General features: G+C 49.8%; 8 protein-coding genes across 8 annotated transcripts; 5 read left to right on the top strand and 3 right to left on the bottom strand.

Annotated features, from left to right (window-relative positions):
• Positions 1-1,202: 1,202 nt before the first annotated feature.
• Positions 1,203-2,328, top strand: NECHADRAFT_53421 (uncharacterized protein; the record flags this gene model as incomplete). Its single annotated transcript, XM_003043342.1, has 3 exons — positions 1,203-1,618; positions 1,667-1,945; positions 1,998-2,328. 3 exons carry the CDS (start codon positions 1,203-1,205, stop codon positions 2,326-2,328), a joined length of 1,026 nt encoding a protein of 341 aa, XP_003043388.1.
• Positions 2,329-3,068: 740 nt separating this feature from the next.
• Positions 3,069-4,684, top strand: NECHADRAFT_53415 (uncharacterized protein; the record flags this gene model as incomplete). Its single annotated transcript, XM_003043341.1, has 4 exons — positions 3,069-3,234; positions 3,283-3,416; positions 3,465-3,613; positions 3,658-4,684. The coding sequence occupies 4 exons, from the start codon at positions 3,069-3,071 to the stop codon at positions 4,682-4,684; spliced, it is 1,476 nt and encodes a 491-aa protein (XP_003043387.1).
• Positions 4,685-4,908: 224 nt separating this feature from the next.
• On the bottom strand, positions 4,909-7,003 carry NECHADRAFT_87447 (uncharacterized protein; the record flags this gene model as incomplete). The annotated part of the gene is made up of 12 exons (XM_003043239.1): positions 4,909-5,224; positions 5,277-5,368; positions 5,417-5,540; positions 5,589-5,679; positions 5,726-5,833; positions 5,884-5,935; positions 5,986-6,039; positions 6,091-6,250; positions 6,299-6,369; positions 6,536-6,617; positions 6,668-6,747; positions 6,797-7,003. 12 exons carry the CDS (start codon positions 7,001-7,003, stop codon positions 4,909-4,911), a joined length of 1,437 nt encoding a protein of 478 aa, XP_003043285.1.
• Positions 7,004-7,707: 704 nt separating this feature from the next.
• NECHADRAFT_87446 (uncharacterized protein) lies at positions 7,708-9,492 on the bottom strand (the record flags this gene model as incomplete). The annotated part of the gene is made up of 2 exons (XM_003043238.1): positions 7,708-9,312; positions 9,487-9,492. The coding sequence occupies 2 exons, from the start codon at positions 9,490-9,492 to the stop codon at positions 7,708-7,710; spliced, it is 1,611 nt and encodes a 536-aa protein (XP_003043284.1).
• A 772-nt stretch (positions 9,493-10,264) lies between these two features.
• On the top strand, positions 10,265-11,783 carry NECHADRAFT_4612 (uncharacterized protein; the record flags this gene model as incomplete). Its single annotated transcript, XM_003043340.1, has 6 exons — positions 10,265-10,694; positions 10,749-10,822; positions 10,872-10,994; positions 11,050-11,086; positions 11,142-11,263; positions 11,319-11,783. Coding segments are annotated over 6 exons (1,251 nt in total), but the record flags the coding sequence as incomplete, so codon positions are not given.
• Positions 11,784-12,439: 656 nt separating this feature from the next.
• NECHADRAFT_87444 (uncharacterized protein) lies at positions 12,440-12,981 on the top strand (the record flags this gene model as incomplete). Its single annotated transcript, XM_003043339.1, has 2 exons — positions 12,440-12,566; positions 12,689-12,981. 2 exons carry the CDS (start codon positions 12,440-12,442, stop codon positions 12,979-12,981), a joined length of 420 nt encoding a protein of 139 aa, XP_003043385.1.
• A 755-nt stretch (positions 12,982-13,736) lies between these two features.
• On the top strand, positions 13,737-14,980 carry NECHADRAFT_53386 (uncharacterized protein; the record flags this gene model as incomplete). The annotated part of the gene is made up of 4 exons (XM_003043338.1): positions 13,737-13,989; positions 14,042-14,410; positions 14,458-14,583; positions 14,637-14,980. 4 exons carry the CDS (start codon positions 13,737-13,739, stop codon positions 14,978-14,980), a joined length of 1,092 nt encoding a protein of 363 aa, XP_003043384.1.
• Positions 14,975-16,687, bottom strand: NECHADRAFT_102125 (uncharacterized protein; the record flags this gene model as incomplete). Its single annotated transcript, XM_003043237.1, has 3 exons — positions 14,975-16,001; positions 16,053-16,621; positions 16,675-16,687. The coding sequence occupies 3 exons, from the start codon at positions 16,685-16,687 to the stop codon at positions 15,096-15,098; spliced, it is 1,488 nt and encodes a 495-aa protein (XP_003043283.1). The 3' UTR covers positions 14,975-15,095.
• Positions 16,688-17,712: the final 1,025 nt, after the last annotated feature.

The following is a 17,712-nucleotide window of genomic DNA, read 5'->3' as shown; positions in this document are numbered from 1 at the left end:
CAGGTTGGATGCAGCGTGAGGGATTGTTAATTATCGCAAATCGGGCACAATAGTTGAAATCAACTCTTTGGACACTTGTTCAAACGGCATTGCTTTTGTGTGATTGTAAAAGGGGTGATGACATCCCGTCATAGAAACTAAAATTTGAATTGACATGGAAACTGACACATGAGGGAATAACAACATGAATGTTGGTTTTGCTGGTCTGAGGACCACGGTACACTTCCCTAACGATCTGGCCTCAGCCGTTGCTATTCCTAGGAAACCTGATCCCAACGTGCACCCCTGCTGACCACCCAAACTGGTCCCCGAACTTAACCTCCCTACGTATCGATGCAAGCAAAAGCTTAGAGTTAGGAAAAATGATTGTTGAGGCCACGGGGACACTACTTCAACGTAAAGGGTCTTGCTGAATTCGCTGCTGCCGGCATGTTGTTACATGTTGTGACCCGCACCGGGCACTACCATAGTAACAAAGAACATAGTTTCTGGTACGCGAGGACATCGAAACCTAACTATGTAGCACACCGAATGCAACTGATAGGATCTATTGAAAGTTGGGCACCCTGTGACTTGATGGTATGTTCAATGTTGAATGCCTAGTCGTTATCTGCAACTACAAAGTCAAATCATGAGAAGAGGCTTTCTTAAGCTCACAGCATCAATAAGACATAATCTAGTTCAAGTACCAACGAGGTTCTAAAGAGCCATACTTAGCCCCATTAGAATCTGGTGGCCCACTTCCGCTTCGCAGGGACATTGAAGATCGTGGTGGGAGATGTTGATGAGAATGAAAAAGCCTAACGAGTTCTTTTTGTTTTATTATTATCTGGAATGATGACAAGACGCCATCAGCCACAATAGCAAAAAACACAGTCAATAATAACTTACATGACGGTGTTAAAACCCAATACCGTATAACACCGTAACCTAAAACGAGTTCTTCGTCCATAAGAGAATGCTCCTTCTTTCTCTTTCTATTTTTCTTTTACCCTTCTTCATCAATATCAACATCAATCACAATCACAAAACAAACACCAAGATTCACCACATCTTTCACTCATCATCACTTCCAATCACCACCACTTCCAGCTTTCAAAATGTTCTTCAGCTCTGTTGCCCTTTCTATCATGGCCCCTGCCCTCTGTCTGGGCTGGCCAGTAGACCACACTGCATTCAAGAAAGCATCCGGCAAGCACAAGATGGAGCCCTGCAAGAATGCCTCATCTTTCAACATCCTCACCTACAACGTGGCTGGCCTCCCAGGGATCATCAACAGCAACGGCATTGAGGACAAGAAGCTCGCCGCGTCCTTTATCGGCCAGCATATGCGTGAGGAGGCATACGATGTTATCCACCTCCAAGAGGACTTTGATTTTCACGATGTCATCGCTATCAACGACAACCACACTTACCTAACCTTTTCTTCTGGCGATGTCATAGACGGCGATGGTCTCAATACGTTTTCTTGGTACAACAGTTCCCTCTTCGATCGCTACACCTGGAAGGAGTGTGCTACCAACGGCGGCGACTGCTTTACTCCCAAGGGTTTCACATACATGACATCTCATATTGACGGTCTGGAGGTTGATCTCTACAACCTCCACGCGGACGCTGGGTATGTGCTTTGCGAAGTATTCGTCGATAGTTGCTAACATCACCCTAGAAATGAGTGGACCGATCGATGGGCTCGCTCCGAGGGAATTAACCAGGTTCTTCGCCACATCAAGAAGCACAACAAGGGCCGACCCGTCATTCTTGCCGGTGACTTCAACGACGTGTGGACACATCCCAAGCGCACCATCAATAGGCTGACAGATGCCGGCTTCACCGATGCCTGGGTCAAGCTCCACCACAACGGCACCATTCCCGAGAACAACGGGAAGAGCAACGGCTGCGACCACCCACCTCAGAACAACTCATGCGAGGTTGTGGACAAGGTTTTGTAAGTTTATTTCCAAATCATAATGTCATTGAGCAAAGACTAACTTGTTTAGCTATCGATCTGGAACGTTTGTGACTTTGGACGCCGTCAAGTTCGACTACAAGTCTGACATCTTTGTCGCGGGGAACAACTCACCCTTGTCGGACCATGAACCCGTCCTTGTTGATTTCGTCTGGTCCCGTAAGCCGTTTAATGGTACTAAGGGGGTTAAGGAGCCCAAGATGCCCGAGGAGTCTGACGATTCTGACGATCCTGAGGAAAGTGAGAAAGCCAAGAAGCACAAGAAGCACAAGGGGGCGATGAAGAAGCCTAATGAGGCGAAGAAGCCTCAGAAGACAGAAAAGAAGGAGAAAAAGGAGAAGACCAAGGCTGAAAAGCCCTAGAAGTCCGAGGACCCCAAGCCAATTCTATACCCTATGGCTCGGGGAGGCTAAGGGCTCCAAGAAGTGATGGGTTTGAGAGGCCTAAGGAGTAAGGAGTTTGGAGGTTGTTTTTTGGGTTTTATTACATTGTTCCATGAGATTGTCACGATGTGATGGTGTTGGAGTTTTATGGCTGCTTTCATAATTAATTTTTCTCAACTTTTCATTTATGGTCTCTTACGGCGAACCTCCAATTATCGGGATCCAGAATATGTACCGAGCCCAAGACCCGATATCCTATGAATACGAGTATCTTTATCCTCAACGGGAATCACGCATGGAGTAGCGACCACGGGCACCCATCCCGGCCCGCTTGCCAAATGCAGTAACCTAGTCCTTGACCGAGGCATGGGTCAAGAACTACGCCGTCGATTATCCGGTTCTAGCACTTGTCGAATGGATTAATCGCGCTTTTGCACGTGGTTGCATGATATCACTTCTCCTCTTTTTATCGCTGCGAACGCTCAACGTGGTAGTGGTTCCCCAATGGTTCGACAAACGTTCCTCAGGGTTGGGTAGTGCTTGGCGTCGGGGAACGAGGGCTTAACATGGCATTTCATTTCCGCTCCTTGTTAGTAGATGAGTAGTTATATATCGCGATAGCCATTGCATTTGTTTGCTTTGTGGAAGCAGGCAGCGCAATTCTTCACTCCTTAACCTCGGTTTTGTCAATCGTTGAGTGTCTCTTGACTCATTTCATCATGAAGCTCCACGGTCTCAGTCTCGTTGCTTTGAGCTCCAGCAGTTTGGCCCAGTACATTGATATTGGAACCTTGCTGGATCCAGTTCAGCCTGTGCTGCTTCCCAATGCTGAGAGAGCAAAGAATCCTCTGTCGCATCTCGGAGCCAACGGGCCATGGCACATCGGTGAGTAGTATCTGACCATCATTGCGATAAAATCTCATCATTCGCCAGGTCCTGATGTTACTGGCATCTCCTCTGAGATTCCCGACGGATGCGTTGTCGACCAGGCTGCCTACGTGTCTCGTCACGGATCCCGTTACCCAGATTCGGGCGCTCATAGCTCATGGGTTGAGATGGCTCGTCGTGTGAGTCCCCTAATTTCGGTGATGCCTACAGACAATGACAGTTTATAGTTCAAAGAGAGCAAGTACACTGCCACCGGACCTCTGGCATTCTTCCACACCTGGGACACTCCCCTGACCAACCCCGGCATGCAAATCGCCCAGCTCAGCAAGACTGGCTACAAGGAGCTGTTTGACATGGGTTACACTCTGCGTATCAGGTATGCATCCAGGTCGTGTACCTCGAATCTCATTCTGACCAGAGTAGATATCCTGACCTCTACCAAGAGGGCGACAACTTTTACGTCTGGGCCAACAACTACACTCGTGTTCTCCAAACCGCCAAGCTCTTTGTCCACGGCTACCTTGGAACCAACTCTTCTCTGGGAACTGTCGTCTCCGTCACCGGCAAGGGCATGCCCGCCCACCTTGGTGACACACTTGCTCCTTCGGATATGTGTCCTGCGTTCAAGGATGACAGTGACAAGCAGCAGTCCGCTTGGCGGGCTACTTGGCTACCGTCGTTCAAAAAGCGACTTTCTCAGTACATCAAGGGAGACCTTCAGCTGGATGATGCCCATTGGAATGACTTTCCTTACATCTGTGGTTTCGAGTCACAGATTACCGGTCGTCTGTCGCCCTTCTGCAACACCTTCACCCAGAAGGAGCTTGAGCAGTACGAGTATCAACAAGACTTGAGATACTACTACGGCGTGGGTCCTGGAACGGATGTGGCCTCTAAGATGATGGTTCCCTTCCTCAACTCTCTGGTTCAGAGATTCGTTGCTGGCCCAGATGCTGAGGGTGTTGACTTTGAGGGTCGTCCTTTCAAGCTCCCCAAGCTACTCATGAGCTTCCTCAACGATGGCCAGTTGAACGAGCTCGCGGTTGCAACCGGCGTCTTCGACAAGCAGAAGGCTCTCCCACTCGACAACGCCCCCAAGGACCGACTCTGGCGCAGCTCCAACATCTCGCCCATGCGAGGTACTATTGCCTTTGAGCGACTCAGCTGCCCAGTAAAGGGAAACCCTCACAAGCCCAGCAACAAGAAGGATACCTTTATCCGAGTTCGCCTCAATGACGCTGTCTATCCTGTGCCTTCGTGCCAGGACGGCCCCGGCAAGTCTTGCTCGGTGAAGAAGTATGTTCGATACTTGGAGAAGAGACTCAAGAAGGACGGAAACTTTGCCAAGATTTGCAATGCCACTGATGCTGCCACTCCTACCACGGTTCTTGGAGCTAGTTTCTTCACCGACTTGGCTCAGGCCCACTTGCAGCCAGTCAAGCCTTAGATGGCAGGGGGTGGCATAGAGTCTCATGGCTGGTTCGGCACGATTTTGCTATAGTTGCTACGAAAACGAGGTCAGGGGCTAATGAGAAGTACTCTGATTCTTGAATATCATTCATCAAACTTAATGCGATGGTGACCAGTCTTGACATGCATGCAGCTCTAAAAGCTTTTTCGACGCCATGAGCCACAATCCATTTACCGTTCAAAACTTTATCCAAACCATGTTTACTCAGACCCAGGTTCGGCATCATCCTTGCTTCTACCAGTAGTCAGCTGGCCTTGCTTCTTGGCCCGCTTCTTTTCCCATCTAAACCCAAAGTAAATAGCGAAGTACAGGAAGACAGCGAATGTGGCAAATCCCATGTAGAGTTTGGCTCCGATGCGCCAGTTCGGTGCTTCAGACGCAGGATAGGCTGCGAGAGGGACAAAGGCACTGAGGAGGTAGGCAAACAGAGTACCGGATGCGAAGAGCATGGTTCGGACTTGAGGTTCGTGCGGCAAGTTCTCCGAGGCCCAAGAACACAGCAGCATCATTGACACCCTAAATAATGTTATTAATGAGTATTCAATAATGGGCCAATACTGATACTCACGCTCCTGTATAGTTCATATACCATCCAGCCATGTACAGTTTCTCATTCTGGGGCCGAACGATCAGGATGGCCAAAGACGTGATATTGACAGTCTGTTCAGGTTAGATGATATTTGTGAGAAGAGAGGCGTGAGGTCTTACAGAATGTACGAGCAAGAATGGTAGACGCGTTCCAAAGTAATCACTTGCGCTGCTGTAGATGACCTCAGCTGCCAGCTGAGCTGCTTGTCCAATGATGGGTAGATAGTTCAACATGGCAACAGTACTGTGCCACCATTAGTCGCAACTTCATGATACTAGGAGGTGTACCAACTATTTCTTTGTTCCGTCAGGGTTCTTGAGAGACTTGAGCCACAGGTTGTAGTAGTTTGCCGGCGCAAAGTTGCCACCGATCGGCCATGCGACTAATGTTGTTAGAGACAAGGCGCAGAAGACGAGGAGAGAACTTACTTCCAATCGCCCATAGTTGCCAAAATGTGAAGCAGCGCAGAAAGCTCTTGGGTGTGATGCCGATTTGAGGCTTCCGGTTGACACGACGAGCACGCGCAAGGGCAATTTCTAGCAAATATTAGAATATCATACTCCAGTTCTCGAGCATGGTAGCTTACCAATGTGACGGGGCTTAAGATAGAACTTTGCAAGGCGGTTTGGGCTCTCGGGCTATTGAGCTGTCAGTGCCGAGTCAACTCCGAGCTCTTTGCTTCACTTACATATCCCGGGAGTAGGAAAAAGGCCACCAGAGCAACAGCAATAGTACAGACGCCCTATCAGCCTAGTCAGCTCGAATTGCCTTAGGAGTTAGTGAATTGTCTTACATTGATGATAAAGGCCCAGCGCCATCCGGAACGACCTAGAACACCCTCCATATTGGTTGATAGCCCTCCTTGCATGGCGCCGGAGATCATGGCACCGGCGGGCTGAGCAATGTTGTATAGACTCATCCGTAGAGCTACTTCGTGAGGGAGATACCATTGGCTAAAAATGATCAGTTCCGTAGAATTGTGGAAGATGAAAGTGACATACCTGATCATGGTGAAGTAGGCTGGCCAAGTAGTTCCCTCGAAAAAGCCAATGAGGAACCGAAGCCCATAGACCTAAGATTTAGTTAGTTGTCGCACAAAATCTACAGATTGGTAGATTATATAAACCTGATTATGGTTGGTGACTACCGATAGACAGCATGTCAACATTCCCCAAATCACCTGCTTCAATGTTAGAAGTGCCAACAGACAATGAACTACTAGGTGTCTCATTTCGTACCTCACAGGCTGGCAGCCACTTTGAAGGGCCAATATGCGAGATGATAATGCAGGAAGGCCAAAGCATTATGATGTAACCGATACTGATCCTCGTTAGCAACAGACCTTGACGAGCACTCATGCATGAGTTTACTTGAAATAAGTGGTAAAAAAGTTGAGCTCGTTGCCGTAAAGGGAAAGATCTTCCTTCATGCCTGAGACATAGGCATTGCTCTGTAATGTGTTAGATTTCACTAGGCATTTCAAGTTCGATGTCACTGACAATATTGGTCTGGTCAATGTACTTGAACATATAGCCCAGAAACCCAATGACCAAAAATCCAAGATCAAGTCTCCAAACAAACGCTCTCTCTTCTTTGGGGTCGACATAGCCGCGGTCCTCAAGTACCGCCTGAACCGGTGTCTTGCTGTCGGGATCATAGCTGGATGGAGACGAGGCTTCGTGAGCCTGGATAATATCGGTAGTCATCTTGCAAAGGAGCTGCAGGTGATCTCCCCAAACCGATGCAAAAGCCAATAAGCCAGTACAAGACGCAGCCAAGGTGCCAATAAAAAGGAAAACCCAAGCATGGTCAGATTTAATCGGGGTTTATCCACCCGAGGCGATATCTGATTGCATCAGCTCCAGGACTGAGTGCGTGCTCATCAAACATGGGTCAACAAGGGGGCAACATGAACCAACTCGGCGAGAGGGTTGAGCACGCTATAGGAAGCCTGTATCCGAGGGAACATGGATACTACTAGTTCGAGTACCCTGCATACTGGCGTCGGGGCACTTCCGATCCGGGGAGATTTTACCCATTTCCAACTTGGATGGGTGGGGGTTGATGACGATATATCACTTGCATTGAGCTATTCCGCACGCAAATTCCGGTAAGATTTTTGACTCTCAAACTATTGGACAAAATATGCATTATCTAACCTGTTCAAGGTATAGGGCAACGGTCGCGGGGTGAGGTGCCAATACATCATGTGGTGCTGGCCGTTTGAGATCTGAGTCGCTCGCTTCTCCTGACAGGTGCCTGGTATCCAACAGTGACAAGTTTACCCAGTATAATACAAAGGTTAATAAGTATCTAGTGAGATATAGTTATAAGGTGCAAGCAGAGAAGAAAGCAAGGCGAAGAACTGTTTAGTGTTGAATCTCGGGGCAACCCATGTATCATCTGCCGTTTAAAACTTTAGACGCAGAAATTCGTCTAGAGGTATTAACTCCTTGATCTTGCCTTGCCGAAATAAACTTTTCCTCTCCTTGTATGCTTTATGAGTTGCAAGCCATTCCTCCGTGTGGCCCTGCATTGGCTCAATATGTGGACTCGCCGCGGCTCCATTCACAGAGTCCACGAGATCTTTGATGTACGCAAGTTCAGCTCCCTCTTCTGCCAAACTATGGAAGTTGCGCCCTCTTCCTTTAAGGCCGATCCTCTTCTTGTAGACATCTCGGAGAGCTTGCTTGCTAGGCAGACGTGTCTTGCCCGTGAGAACGCGTGCGATGGCTTGTGCTTGAAAGTCAAACACAGAGAATGTGGAAACGTAGTAAGGAATTCCGACAAAGCTTAGAGATGGATCTTCGATATAGAAGATGTCCCTATGTAGATTGTGAACCATGTTTGCCTCTGAGGTGACCAGAACCTCTGGGGTAGCATCGTTGGGGCTCAGGTTGTCATTGTGATACTGAGGGAGAAAGGGAAACGAAGTGAGATAACCCGTAGCCACAATGACATGGTGGATGTCTCTGAGAGTTTGTCCATCTCTCAAGACGATCTGGCCCGGGATAGGTGATTGTTCCTCTAGGCCATTTTTGGGAATGGCATCAGAGTCGATTTTAAACCCCGTCACCTCGCCAACCCTCTTGACGATTTGAGGCAGAACCTCTGTGGGATGGTCGAACTGGCCTCCTCTGGTACTTTGATAAATACCAGTCGTAACTTTGCTCAACTCTCGACAAACATCGAGCGACGATGTACCGCCTCCAATTACCAAGACGTTCTTGTCTCGAAAGCGGTCTGGGTTGCGATACTCCTTCGTATGACTGATCCTGTCACTGAAGAGATCTTTCCACTGGCTGAGCCCTGGGATATTCGGGACGCGAGGGAGATTGTAGTGGCCAGAGCAGACGACGACGGCATCAAACTCCCATGTTCTCTCAATAATCCGCGGTGTGCCGTCTTTCGCCAGCAAAGTGATAGTTCGAACGATCCAGACTTTTCCGTCTGGTGACTTGGTGGCACTTTCAACTCGAGTATTATAAAGAGTGACGTCGTCGAGGCCATTTTCGGTACTGAGGTTCTGGAGATATTTGGCAATTTCCCAGTGGCTCACGTTTTCGGGAGTCCCCTTTGGCCAAGGCTTGAGGTTGCTGTACAACAGGCTAGTAGGGACATTGTTCTTTAACCCAGAGTACGCTGGTCCAGGAGGAGCAAAGGCAACTTTCAGGGCATCTCCATCAGAGGTGTTCAGTGGATGGTGTTGCTTGCTCGGTTGCTGTGGGAGAAACTGGCCGGGGACCGACGTCGCATAATCCCCTAGCGAGGCTGGCTTGCTGGGGTATAGCACGCTGTTGGAATCTGTCCTTGGATTAAAGTTCCAGACACCAGATGGCACTCCTGATCGCTCAAACACCACCACTTTGGCCCCATGTTTGAGAAGGTGAGCACCGGCACAGATGCCGCTTACACCGGAGCCAATGACAGCTACGCGAGTACCTTGACCAAAGCTCGGTGCTTCAGCTGAAGGAGTGGCCGTGCCATCTTGCGGTATAGAACCCATAGCAGGGGACTGGGCGGTATGATGATGCGAGAAAGGGAGAGGGTTGCTAGGTATTCGGATGATGTGCAGGGAGCCGTGGTCAGATAAGAAACCTTCCCATAAGGGTGCATGAAAGCCCGGAATACTTCTCCATCATCTTCGAATGTACGTGGAGAACATGATTAGCTGTGTATCTGCACATACCCCCATGTCGGATGGGAGAGCATCTGGGCGGGGGATGTCCGACGTAGCAATAAGACCTGTTGAGCTCGTTATCTCCAGGTTGAGGTTCTGCTCCACCTGGAGAGGATAAAATCATCTCCTCGCCTAATCAGATGTTGTCAGGGCTCAATATCCTAGCACGCGTAAGGTAGCATCTATCACGCAATGGATCCTGTGCCGTGTACCCGACACAACGTTAAGCTTGGAGATAAAGTCCCGCAGGATATGCGCATCCTTTTGACTAGGGCAGATGCCTAATGTTGCTGTAAATGGATACGGGATGCAGATCAGCAAGCATACTTATTAGTAATCTTGGCAATGGTATCAAATAATGCTTGAGTATGCGCGAGTTGCGCGATCAGGGACCACTATTCCATCAACGTCGAAACTATAGCCGAGGATTGATATGGCGCCCTTAGGACGGAAATAAACCGTGGATGCCGACCCCAGGATTTAATGCCATTCTGAGGCCTTGTTTTGGTTAGAGCTGTCGGAGTATTGCGACTGCATTGTCGGCGTGTTGTGACACCGACCGCGAGAATTGCTTCGTGTTTTGCGCGATTTCGGAGGACTTGGGACCTGACATGGCACAGAGATCTCGTGTTACTTATTGTGACTTCAAAGTCGTCATCGCGAGCCAAGTGCTTGGTTATACAGGGTCATCCCACGACTATTGCACCAACATCTCGTACCTAGGTATACACATTCCACCATGGGTCAAGAGGCGCCAAACTCCAGCTCGGATGTCCCCCCCAGCTCTGATGGGGCACCCAAACTCAACATTGCAATTGCAGGGGGTGGTATCGCCGGATTTATCACTGCCATTGCCTTGCGTAAACACCCAGGAGTCAACGTTCAGGTCTACGAACGTGCACCGGAACTAACTGAGATTGGCGCCAGTATTGGACTTGGGCCTAACGGTCTGAGCTCTTTGGACAAGCTTGGAGTTGAAAATGCTCTTACAGGCGACATCCTGTACCGACAGAAATCCGGGTGGCCAATGATCTATCGTCATTGGAGAACTGGAGAGATCATTGATCATGACGAGCATCACAATGTCAAAGACAAAAGACATTTCACGACGCGCTACCACAGAGCTCATCTTCACAAGGCTCTCTATGAGAACATTCCAAGCGAGATTGTACATTTTGGAAAGAAGTTGACTGACATTACGGCGGACGCACGCCAAGGTTGGCGATTTCCACAGTCAACACAAACTGTACACCAGACTAACTGCCCAACAGGCGTAACTCTATCATTTGAAGATGGCACGACTGCGAAAGCGGACATCTGTATTGGCTCAGATGGTGTGCATTCTGTAAGTCCTCAATCCGAATATGACTTGGCCAAGGTGTTGATAGTCGCAGCGCGTACGCAAGACTTTTGTACCATCGCATACACTTCGTTGGACCGGATGGGTGGCGCTCCGGGCCGTCTACGATGCCTCTTTACTGGATGGTATCGATTACCCTGAAGACGCCGCTCACTGGGTGAGTTCTGCGAGACAACCACTAAATAGACTGTTGACTCATTCATCCTGCACAGATTGGCCACGGACGGCATCTTTTCCAGTCTCCCCTGGGTGAGTCATCTGCAATTTGATTCAATGCTGGATTCCCCGGCTCATCTCTTCTCAGGCAAGGGTCTTTTCACTGTCGTAGGAGGATATCACGCGGATCCTCACGACCCCAACGCGACAGGGCAAGGGGTCAAATGGGATGACCTGGGTGACGTTGAGAAGTTCAGGGAGCTTTACAAGGTGAGTGGCTTACTGCCAAGTCTAGAAAGCTTCATATTGACAACATCTGTCTTAGGACTGGCACCCTGCTATTCGTGCCTTCACACAAGCTGCTCCTTATATCAGGCAGTTTCCCAACTACACTGGCGACCCCCTTGAAACGTGGTCATTCGAAAACCGAGTTGTCCTTGTTGGCGATGCTGCCCATGGTCACGGCGGTGCTTTTGCAGCTGGAGGATCTCTAGCCATCAATGACGCCCACGCCCTGTCCCTAGCTCTTTCCCACGTCTGGCCTCCTTCATCAAACAAGAAGCCATCGGTGGCCGATATTGGAAGGATATTTGAGCTTTATGAGGCGACAAGAAAGCCACAGGTGAACAAGCTTTTGGCTGCCGTTCATAAGGCTGTTGCAGGCAAAAAGCTCAAGTTGGAGGACGGAGAGCCCGAGACAGATGAGCAGCTTCGACAGAGGGTTCTAGATAGGATGGATCCGTACTGGATTGCTGAACATGACGTCGTAGCGGCATTTGAGGAGGCGGTTTCTGGAGAAACAACCACATGAGTGCCGTGTTAATAGTGGCCAGCCAAGACAAGGGGGTAGTGCTTTCTAGGGTGTTTCGTAGCTGGGTAGTGCGACCTAGAGCTGAATGATATGAAGACAATGAGCCGGCAATAGATGCTAGGGAGCGAGTCACCGTACACAACGGTCAATGTACGCATACTGATGAAGCTCAAGTCGTTCAAAAGTCCTTGAAGTATTTCCGTACGCCCCGATTTTCACGTCCCGGGACATGACAAGGTTCTCTTAATCAGGATTCCGCGGCCATGTCCTTACTTCCAAGTTTCTACTAGACTGACAATGGGAGCCTAGGAATGGCATGATGATACTCCTAACGGCGCTCTCGATATTTTGCAAGTCGTGACAACGGCATTCATTGCCTGAAGAGGCCCCTCCACCAAGGCATTCCTCCCTTCAGCTCAGGGAGACCCTCTCCGCCGGGATTGCGGTGCTGTCCAAGGCACCTGTATCACGTTTGTAGGGTCTATCTCCTCAACCTTGCCGCCAGCCCTCCGTTCGGCCCACTTGCGACTGGTGGATAAAGAGCCAACAACACTGTCATTGAGAATGACACTTGCCCCTTCGGAGATTTTCTGTTCGCCTGAAATGCCTAACAGCGAGCTGTGATCAGCTTGAACATGGGCTTTCCACTCTTCCCGGGTAGCAAAAAGGGTGGTTTATGGCATCGGGCAGTCCTCAACGATACAAGTATATGGGAGCAAGTCCTCGTCGATGTGCTTGCTGGAGAAACTCTGTCAGTCAACAGTACGAGATGAAATTATATGTGACTCATGCCTCCATTCGATGGAATCTAACATCCATTCAACAGGAATTACTGGGTCTCCTAGAGAATCCGACCTTCGGGCGGTTATACTATAACCCTCCAGTAGTACCCCTAGGGAGCGGCGAACACCCAATTCCCCGTGATCAGAGATTGACCACTGTTAAGTATCTATTGAATCATGGCTTTTACATGTCTGAGGTACAAATCTGGAACGGCGTACGAGGTTTGAAAGATGAGCTAGAAAACACGCCGTCAACCGATCCCGAGTACGAGTATTACGGTGCTGTCGTGGCATGTCTAGATGACATGACACAGCTGATACAGAGGAAGACCAGATTTACGTGGGCCTTGGAGCGCTTGAGATCTGGTGTCGGCTTTCTTATTAGAAGGAAGTAGGAAGTGCCAAGAGGTGATCGGGAGAGCTGTCACTGACATTGTGTAATCTTGCGAGGGATTGTCTCGCAATACAAGGAGTGAGAGATTGAAATAGAAACTCGCGTGCCAACTGCCTATATCACGACCAAGCTCACAAGTCTTGCAGAGGACTCTAGTACTTAAATATCTATGTATTATTCGACATGATGCAACGACGCAGGAGTTACTTGCGAGTACTTCGCTGAAACTGGGCACTTGCTGACACCCAGGCTTATCCAACATCAAGGATAATCGCAGCGTTACCCTAAACAGGGCAAAAAGATGCGAACGCATGTTGGTGAACTAACCATCCATGATGGCATGATGATCCAGTCCGCACGCCAAGGTCAAGGTTCTGCATCCTTTCACGGCACAGGCTTCCATTGAAAGAACGATTCGCCAGGTTACGGCGGTAAGGCGGGTCGTATTAAAGTCCGCGGCAGCTGAAAGCCGATTCTCACTAGGTGGTTGCGGACTTGAAGCCATCAGGGAGCGGAGTTGGTGCGGATTTTGCGGACTATTCAACAGCTGAACATGGTCCCGTTATTCTGCGACAATGAATTCACCCGATCCTGCAAGATTGATACAGGAGTTCCCCCGGTCCTGGAAGGATGTGAAATGAGTTCCCCCGACTGAGAGTTATAAAGGCCATAGCGTATCCCGTGTGTTCTCCCGGTTATCTCACTACACACCTTCCATCATCATCATCCATCCGCCTTCCCACTAAATTAGCAAAAATGGCCCCTCTCGACAACCTCGCCGTCCCAAAGGGCTCTACTGTCCTCGTGACAGGAGCCAACGGTCTCCTGGGCTCTCACATTTCCAAGCAGTTCCTCGAGTTCGGTTACAATGTCCGTGGAACTGTTCGAAACCCCGAGAAGAATGCCTGGCTCAAGACCGCCTTTGATAAGGAATATGGACAAGGACGTTTTGAGTTCTTCCAGGTTCCTGACATGGTTGCTGAGGGTGCTTTCAACGAGGCCGTGAAAGGTATGTGAACCCGAGGACGCGGGGAGAGATGCATTTGCTGACACTACACCAGGTGTCGCTGTTGTTGCGCATTCAGCCTCAATCATGTCCTTGGATCCCAACCCCAACAATGTCATTCCCGGCGTAATTGCCGGAGCCATCAACGCCCTGAAGGCTGCATATGCGGAGCCGAGCGTGAAGCGCTTCGTATACACATCGTCTTCGTCTGCTACCGTCATTGCAGAGCCTTCCCAGACTGGCATCAACGTTACAGAGGAGACATGGAATGAGGATTCTATCAAGAAGGCCTGGGCTGATCCTCCCTATACTATGGAGCGAGCCGCCGACACTTATGGTGCTAGCAAGGCTCAGGCAGAGCAGGAGGTGTGGAAGTACTATAAGGAGCATCGTGACGAGCGTCCTGACATCGTCGTCAACACCGGTAAGTTAAGTCTGTGATATATGGGGGCGTTATCTAACGGGCTCTAGTGCTTCCCAACTTCAACTTTGGGCGATCGATTGATCCGGCCAACCAGGGATACCCTAGTAGCTCTGCTCTGCCTGCCCTTCTCTACAACGGTCTGGTGACCGGTGTCCACCACCTTGTGGTTCCTCGTATGTGAAACTCCATCACTCTCGATGGAAAACGATTCTGATCTTTCAAATAGAATACTTTGTCGACGTTGACGACACTGGCAGACTACACGTCGCTGCCGGAATCCTAGATCATGTCAAGGGTCAACGCATCTTTGCCTACGGTGGCCGGTTTAATTGGGATGAAGTTTTGGAAGTCCTCAGAAAGACCGAGCCAAGCAAGACGTTCCCCGAGAACTTTTCTGGAGGCCGAGATGCGAATGAGTATGAGGGCCGTGCCAAGGCGGAGCAGCTACTGCGAGATTTGGGCCGTCCTGGCTGGACTACGCTCGAGGAAACAATTGTGGCAACTGTTGAAGGGTTGCGCGAAGCTGGTGATAAGCTCAAGGTTCGAGACTACGAGGAGCTTGGCCTGTAGTATAAGTTTGATAGACTTGATAGATGATCAAGGTTACTTCCTTGCGATGGTTGGGAACTTCGGTCCACAGTAGTGCCTCAGCGACCATAAATACATGTGTTGGGCTTTTCCCCCATTACATCTGGTTAGTAGGAGCTGTGCCACCCAGCATGATATGGTCCATCAGTGTCTCCGCCGCCTTTTCGGGAGTCCACGATTTAATCCTCTGGGCAGTCAGTAGATACGCTCTAGGAAAGCCAGGAACAATTTCCTCTCCAACCACCATCCTAGCCAAGGCCTCTCCGCTGAGCCAGCATTTATCCATCCCATGTCCATTGAAGCCAGCTGCGATCCACTCACCGCTACCTGGCCGGCCAGTGAGGCCCGCTGGAAGGCGGCCCACAAGTGGCATGCCGTCTGCAGTAAAGCCCATGATTCCAGACCATACTTTCAGCGGCTTCGCAGGTGCAGCATCCTTCCAGATATGTGGTGCTGCTGAGGTTAGAGTATCGCGTGCATCATCACCAACAAACGAGTCATCACTCGTTAGCAGGCCACTTAAACTCTGGGACTCGCCGCCGAGGAACATAACTCCTGTCTTGGCGTTCTGTTGAGCGTAGTAAAGCCCAAGTTGGATGTGACCTGTCTCACCGTCGTACGTCCCTTTGGATATGTGAGACCACGACATCCTGTCACCGACATGAGGAAAAGAAGGCCCCATCTTCTGTGTTGACATTGTTCCCCGGAGAGGATATAGTTTCCCGACGAGATTGGGTATTAGGTGGCCCGAGTATCCGTTCGTGCAATGGACCACATATTTCGTGCGCAAAACCCCTCGATACGTATTGAGAGTGTAAGGGAATATCTGAGATGTGTCATCCTCGTGGTTGACCGAGACAACCGGTGTCTCTGTTTCGAGGTTGAAACGGGAGGGGAAATCTTTCTTCAACGATGCTAGGACTGCCGTAATCAGTCTATATGGCCACAGCGCCGCAACGCCATGTTGCTCCACGACACCTGCAACATTTTCAAAGCCAAAGCCCTGTAAATTGCGCGGTGAGTATCCGATCATGTATATCATGGACTCACGCACCTTGCTCGCATCTTCTTTGTTGCAGAGTTTGTACTTGATGTCGCTATCTGGGACAGCCTTGAGAAGTTGCTTTAATCCATCAACGGCTTCCTCGAAGGACTCTTGATCCTCAAGGCCAGTTGTCGATATCACGTTGCGGAATTCGACAGCTTCGCGTTCTTCAGGGCTGAGTAGAGCTGTGAGATCTTTGAGGCGACGAATATTCGCTTCACTGAAGCGGACGGTTTCAACGGCTTGATCGATGCCAACCTCCTTAACAAGACTCGGGAACAAGGAGTCGCTATCTGAGACGAGGTGTCCACCATTTCTTCCGGTTGCTCCACTTACGGCTGTGCGAGCTTCCAGTATCGTCACCCGGAGATTCCGGCCATGGTTCAGTAGGTAGTGTGCAACGGCAGTACCCGTGATACCAGAGCCGATAATGGCCACGTCAGTTTCGCTTGGCAACTCGGGAGACTGCGCATTGGAGACAGTTGGATGAGGGGGTTCTTGCCATGCCGCTTGAGTGGGGTTTAGACTTGGTAGACCCGGACGAGCAGTGATGAGCTTGACAGCGTCCTGGATGAAGTCTGCGCTTGTTTTAGTGCAAGATTTACGAAGATGTCAGGAAGGAGTGAAACACCTGACTGGGACATGTTGGACTATGTGAATGCGAGTTTATTGAGGTACTCGTCAGGATGATATGAATTGAAGCTCGAGATAAGCGGTCCTACACGAATGGCCGCTTTTATTGCTTCTTTCAACCCGGATTAACTTTGGCCGAGATATTTATCAGCTCCTCGGTTGCCTTCGGTTTTCCTCACATTAGGCTCTCCTTAGATCGTATCGTATCACAATGTGCATGGTAGACGAACTCATTGATCCTGATTTTGTAGATGAAAGCTCTTCTAAATTGATCTACTGACAGTTGTCTTGGATGTCAATCTATCGGTTTTATGCCTATATCATTGTATTCTCTTCAGCTTCTGGACAGCCTCTTCGGGTCCCACTCCAAACAAAGGTTCGGCCTCTAGAGCCCCGTGGACAACACCATATCTGTTGAGCAGCATTATAAGGCCCAAATGCCTCTGCAAATAGCAGAAGGTATCTTCTACTTTTGCCTTTGGCATAGTGGTCTATTGTGTTCCACAATATCTAATCCGCCTCATCTTCATCGACTTTGTCAAATCGAGGCCGTCCATTTTTGCCGTCTCATACGCAACTCTATGGTGACGGTAGAAACTTTCACCCTTGGCAACATGCAAAGGCTCAGGGAGGAAATTATCACGGCGAATTCCGTTGAGGATGCTGGCGCCGACATCTACAGAATCTGTGATGAAGGATGCAAACGTTGGGGGTACACAGCTATTTAGGAATTGCTCTCATATTCTGCTATCGCACTGCCTGCTTCGTCTCTCATGGGCGGGGGCAATACGGTCGGCGAGTTGTCAGGTGAACTTGACGTGCCGATGAATGGCATTGAAGCGCACATTTACAAGCACTACTCACCTGAGACTTCGGCGGGGATGCCGGTTGAAGTACAGGTAGTCGCGCCCCGGTTGCATGAGAATTTGGTGACGGAGGCTGCCCGGATCATTGAGGAAGCTTTGCGGGGATGAGCGGAAGACCCAGTATCTGATCTTGTCACCGAAGGTGGCCTAGGAGCCTCACAGGTCCAGTC

The sequence above is a fragment of the Fusarium vanettenii genome (genome assembly GCF_000151355.1).
Source record: "Fusarium vanettenii 77-13-4 chromosome 12 genomic scaffold NECHAsca_29_chr12_4_0, whole genome shotgun sequence".
NCBI lineage: Eukaryota > Fungi > Ascomycota > Sordariomycetes > Hypocreales > Nectriaceae > Fusarium > Fusarium vanettenii.
This window is presented reverse-complemented; position numbering and strand designations above follow the sequence as displayed.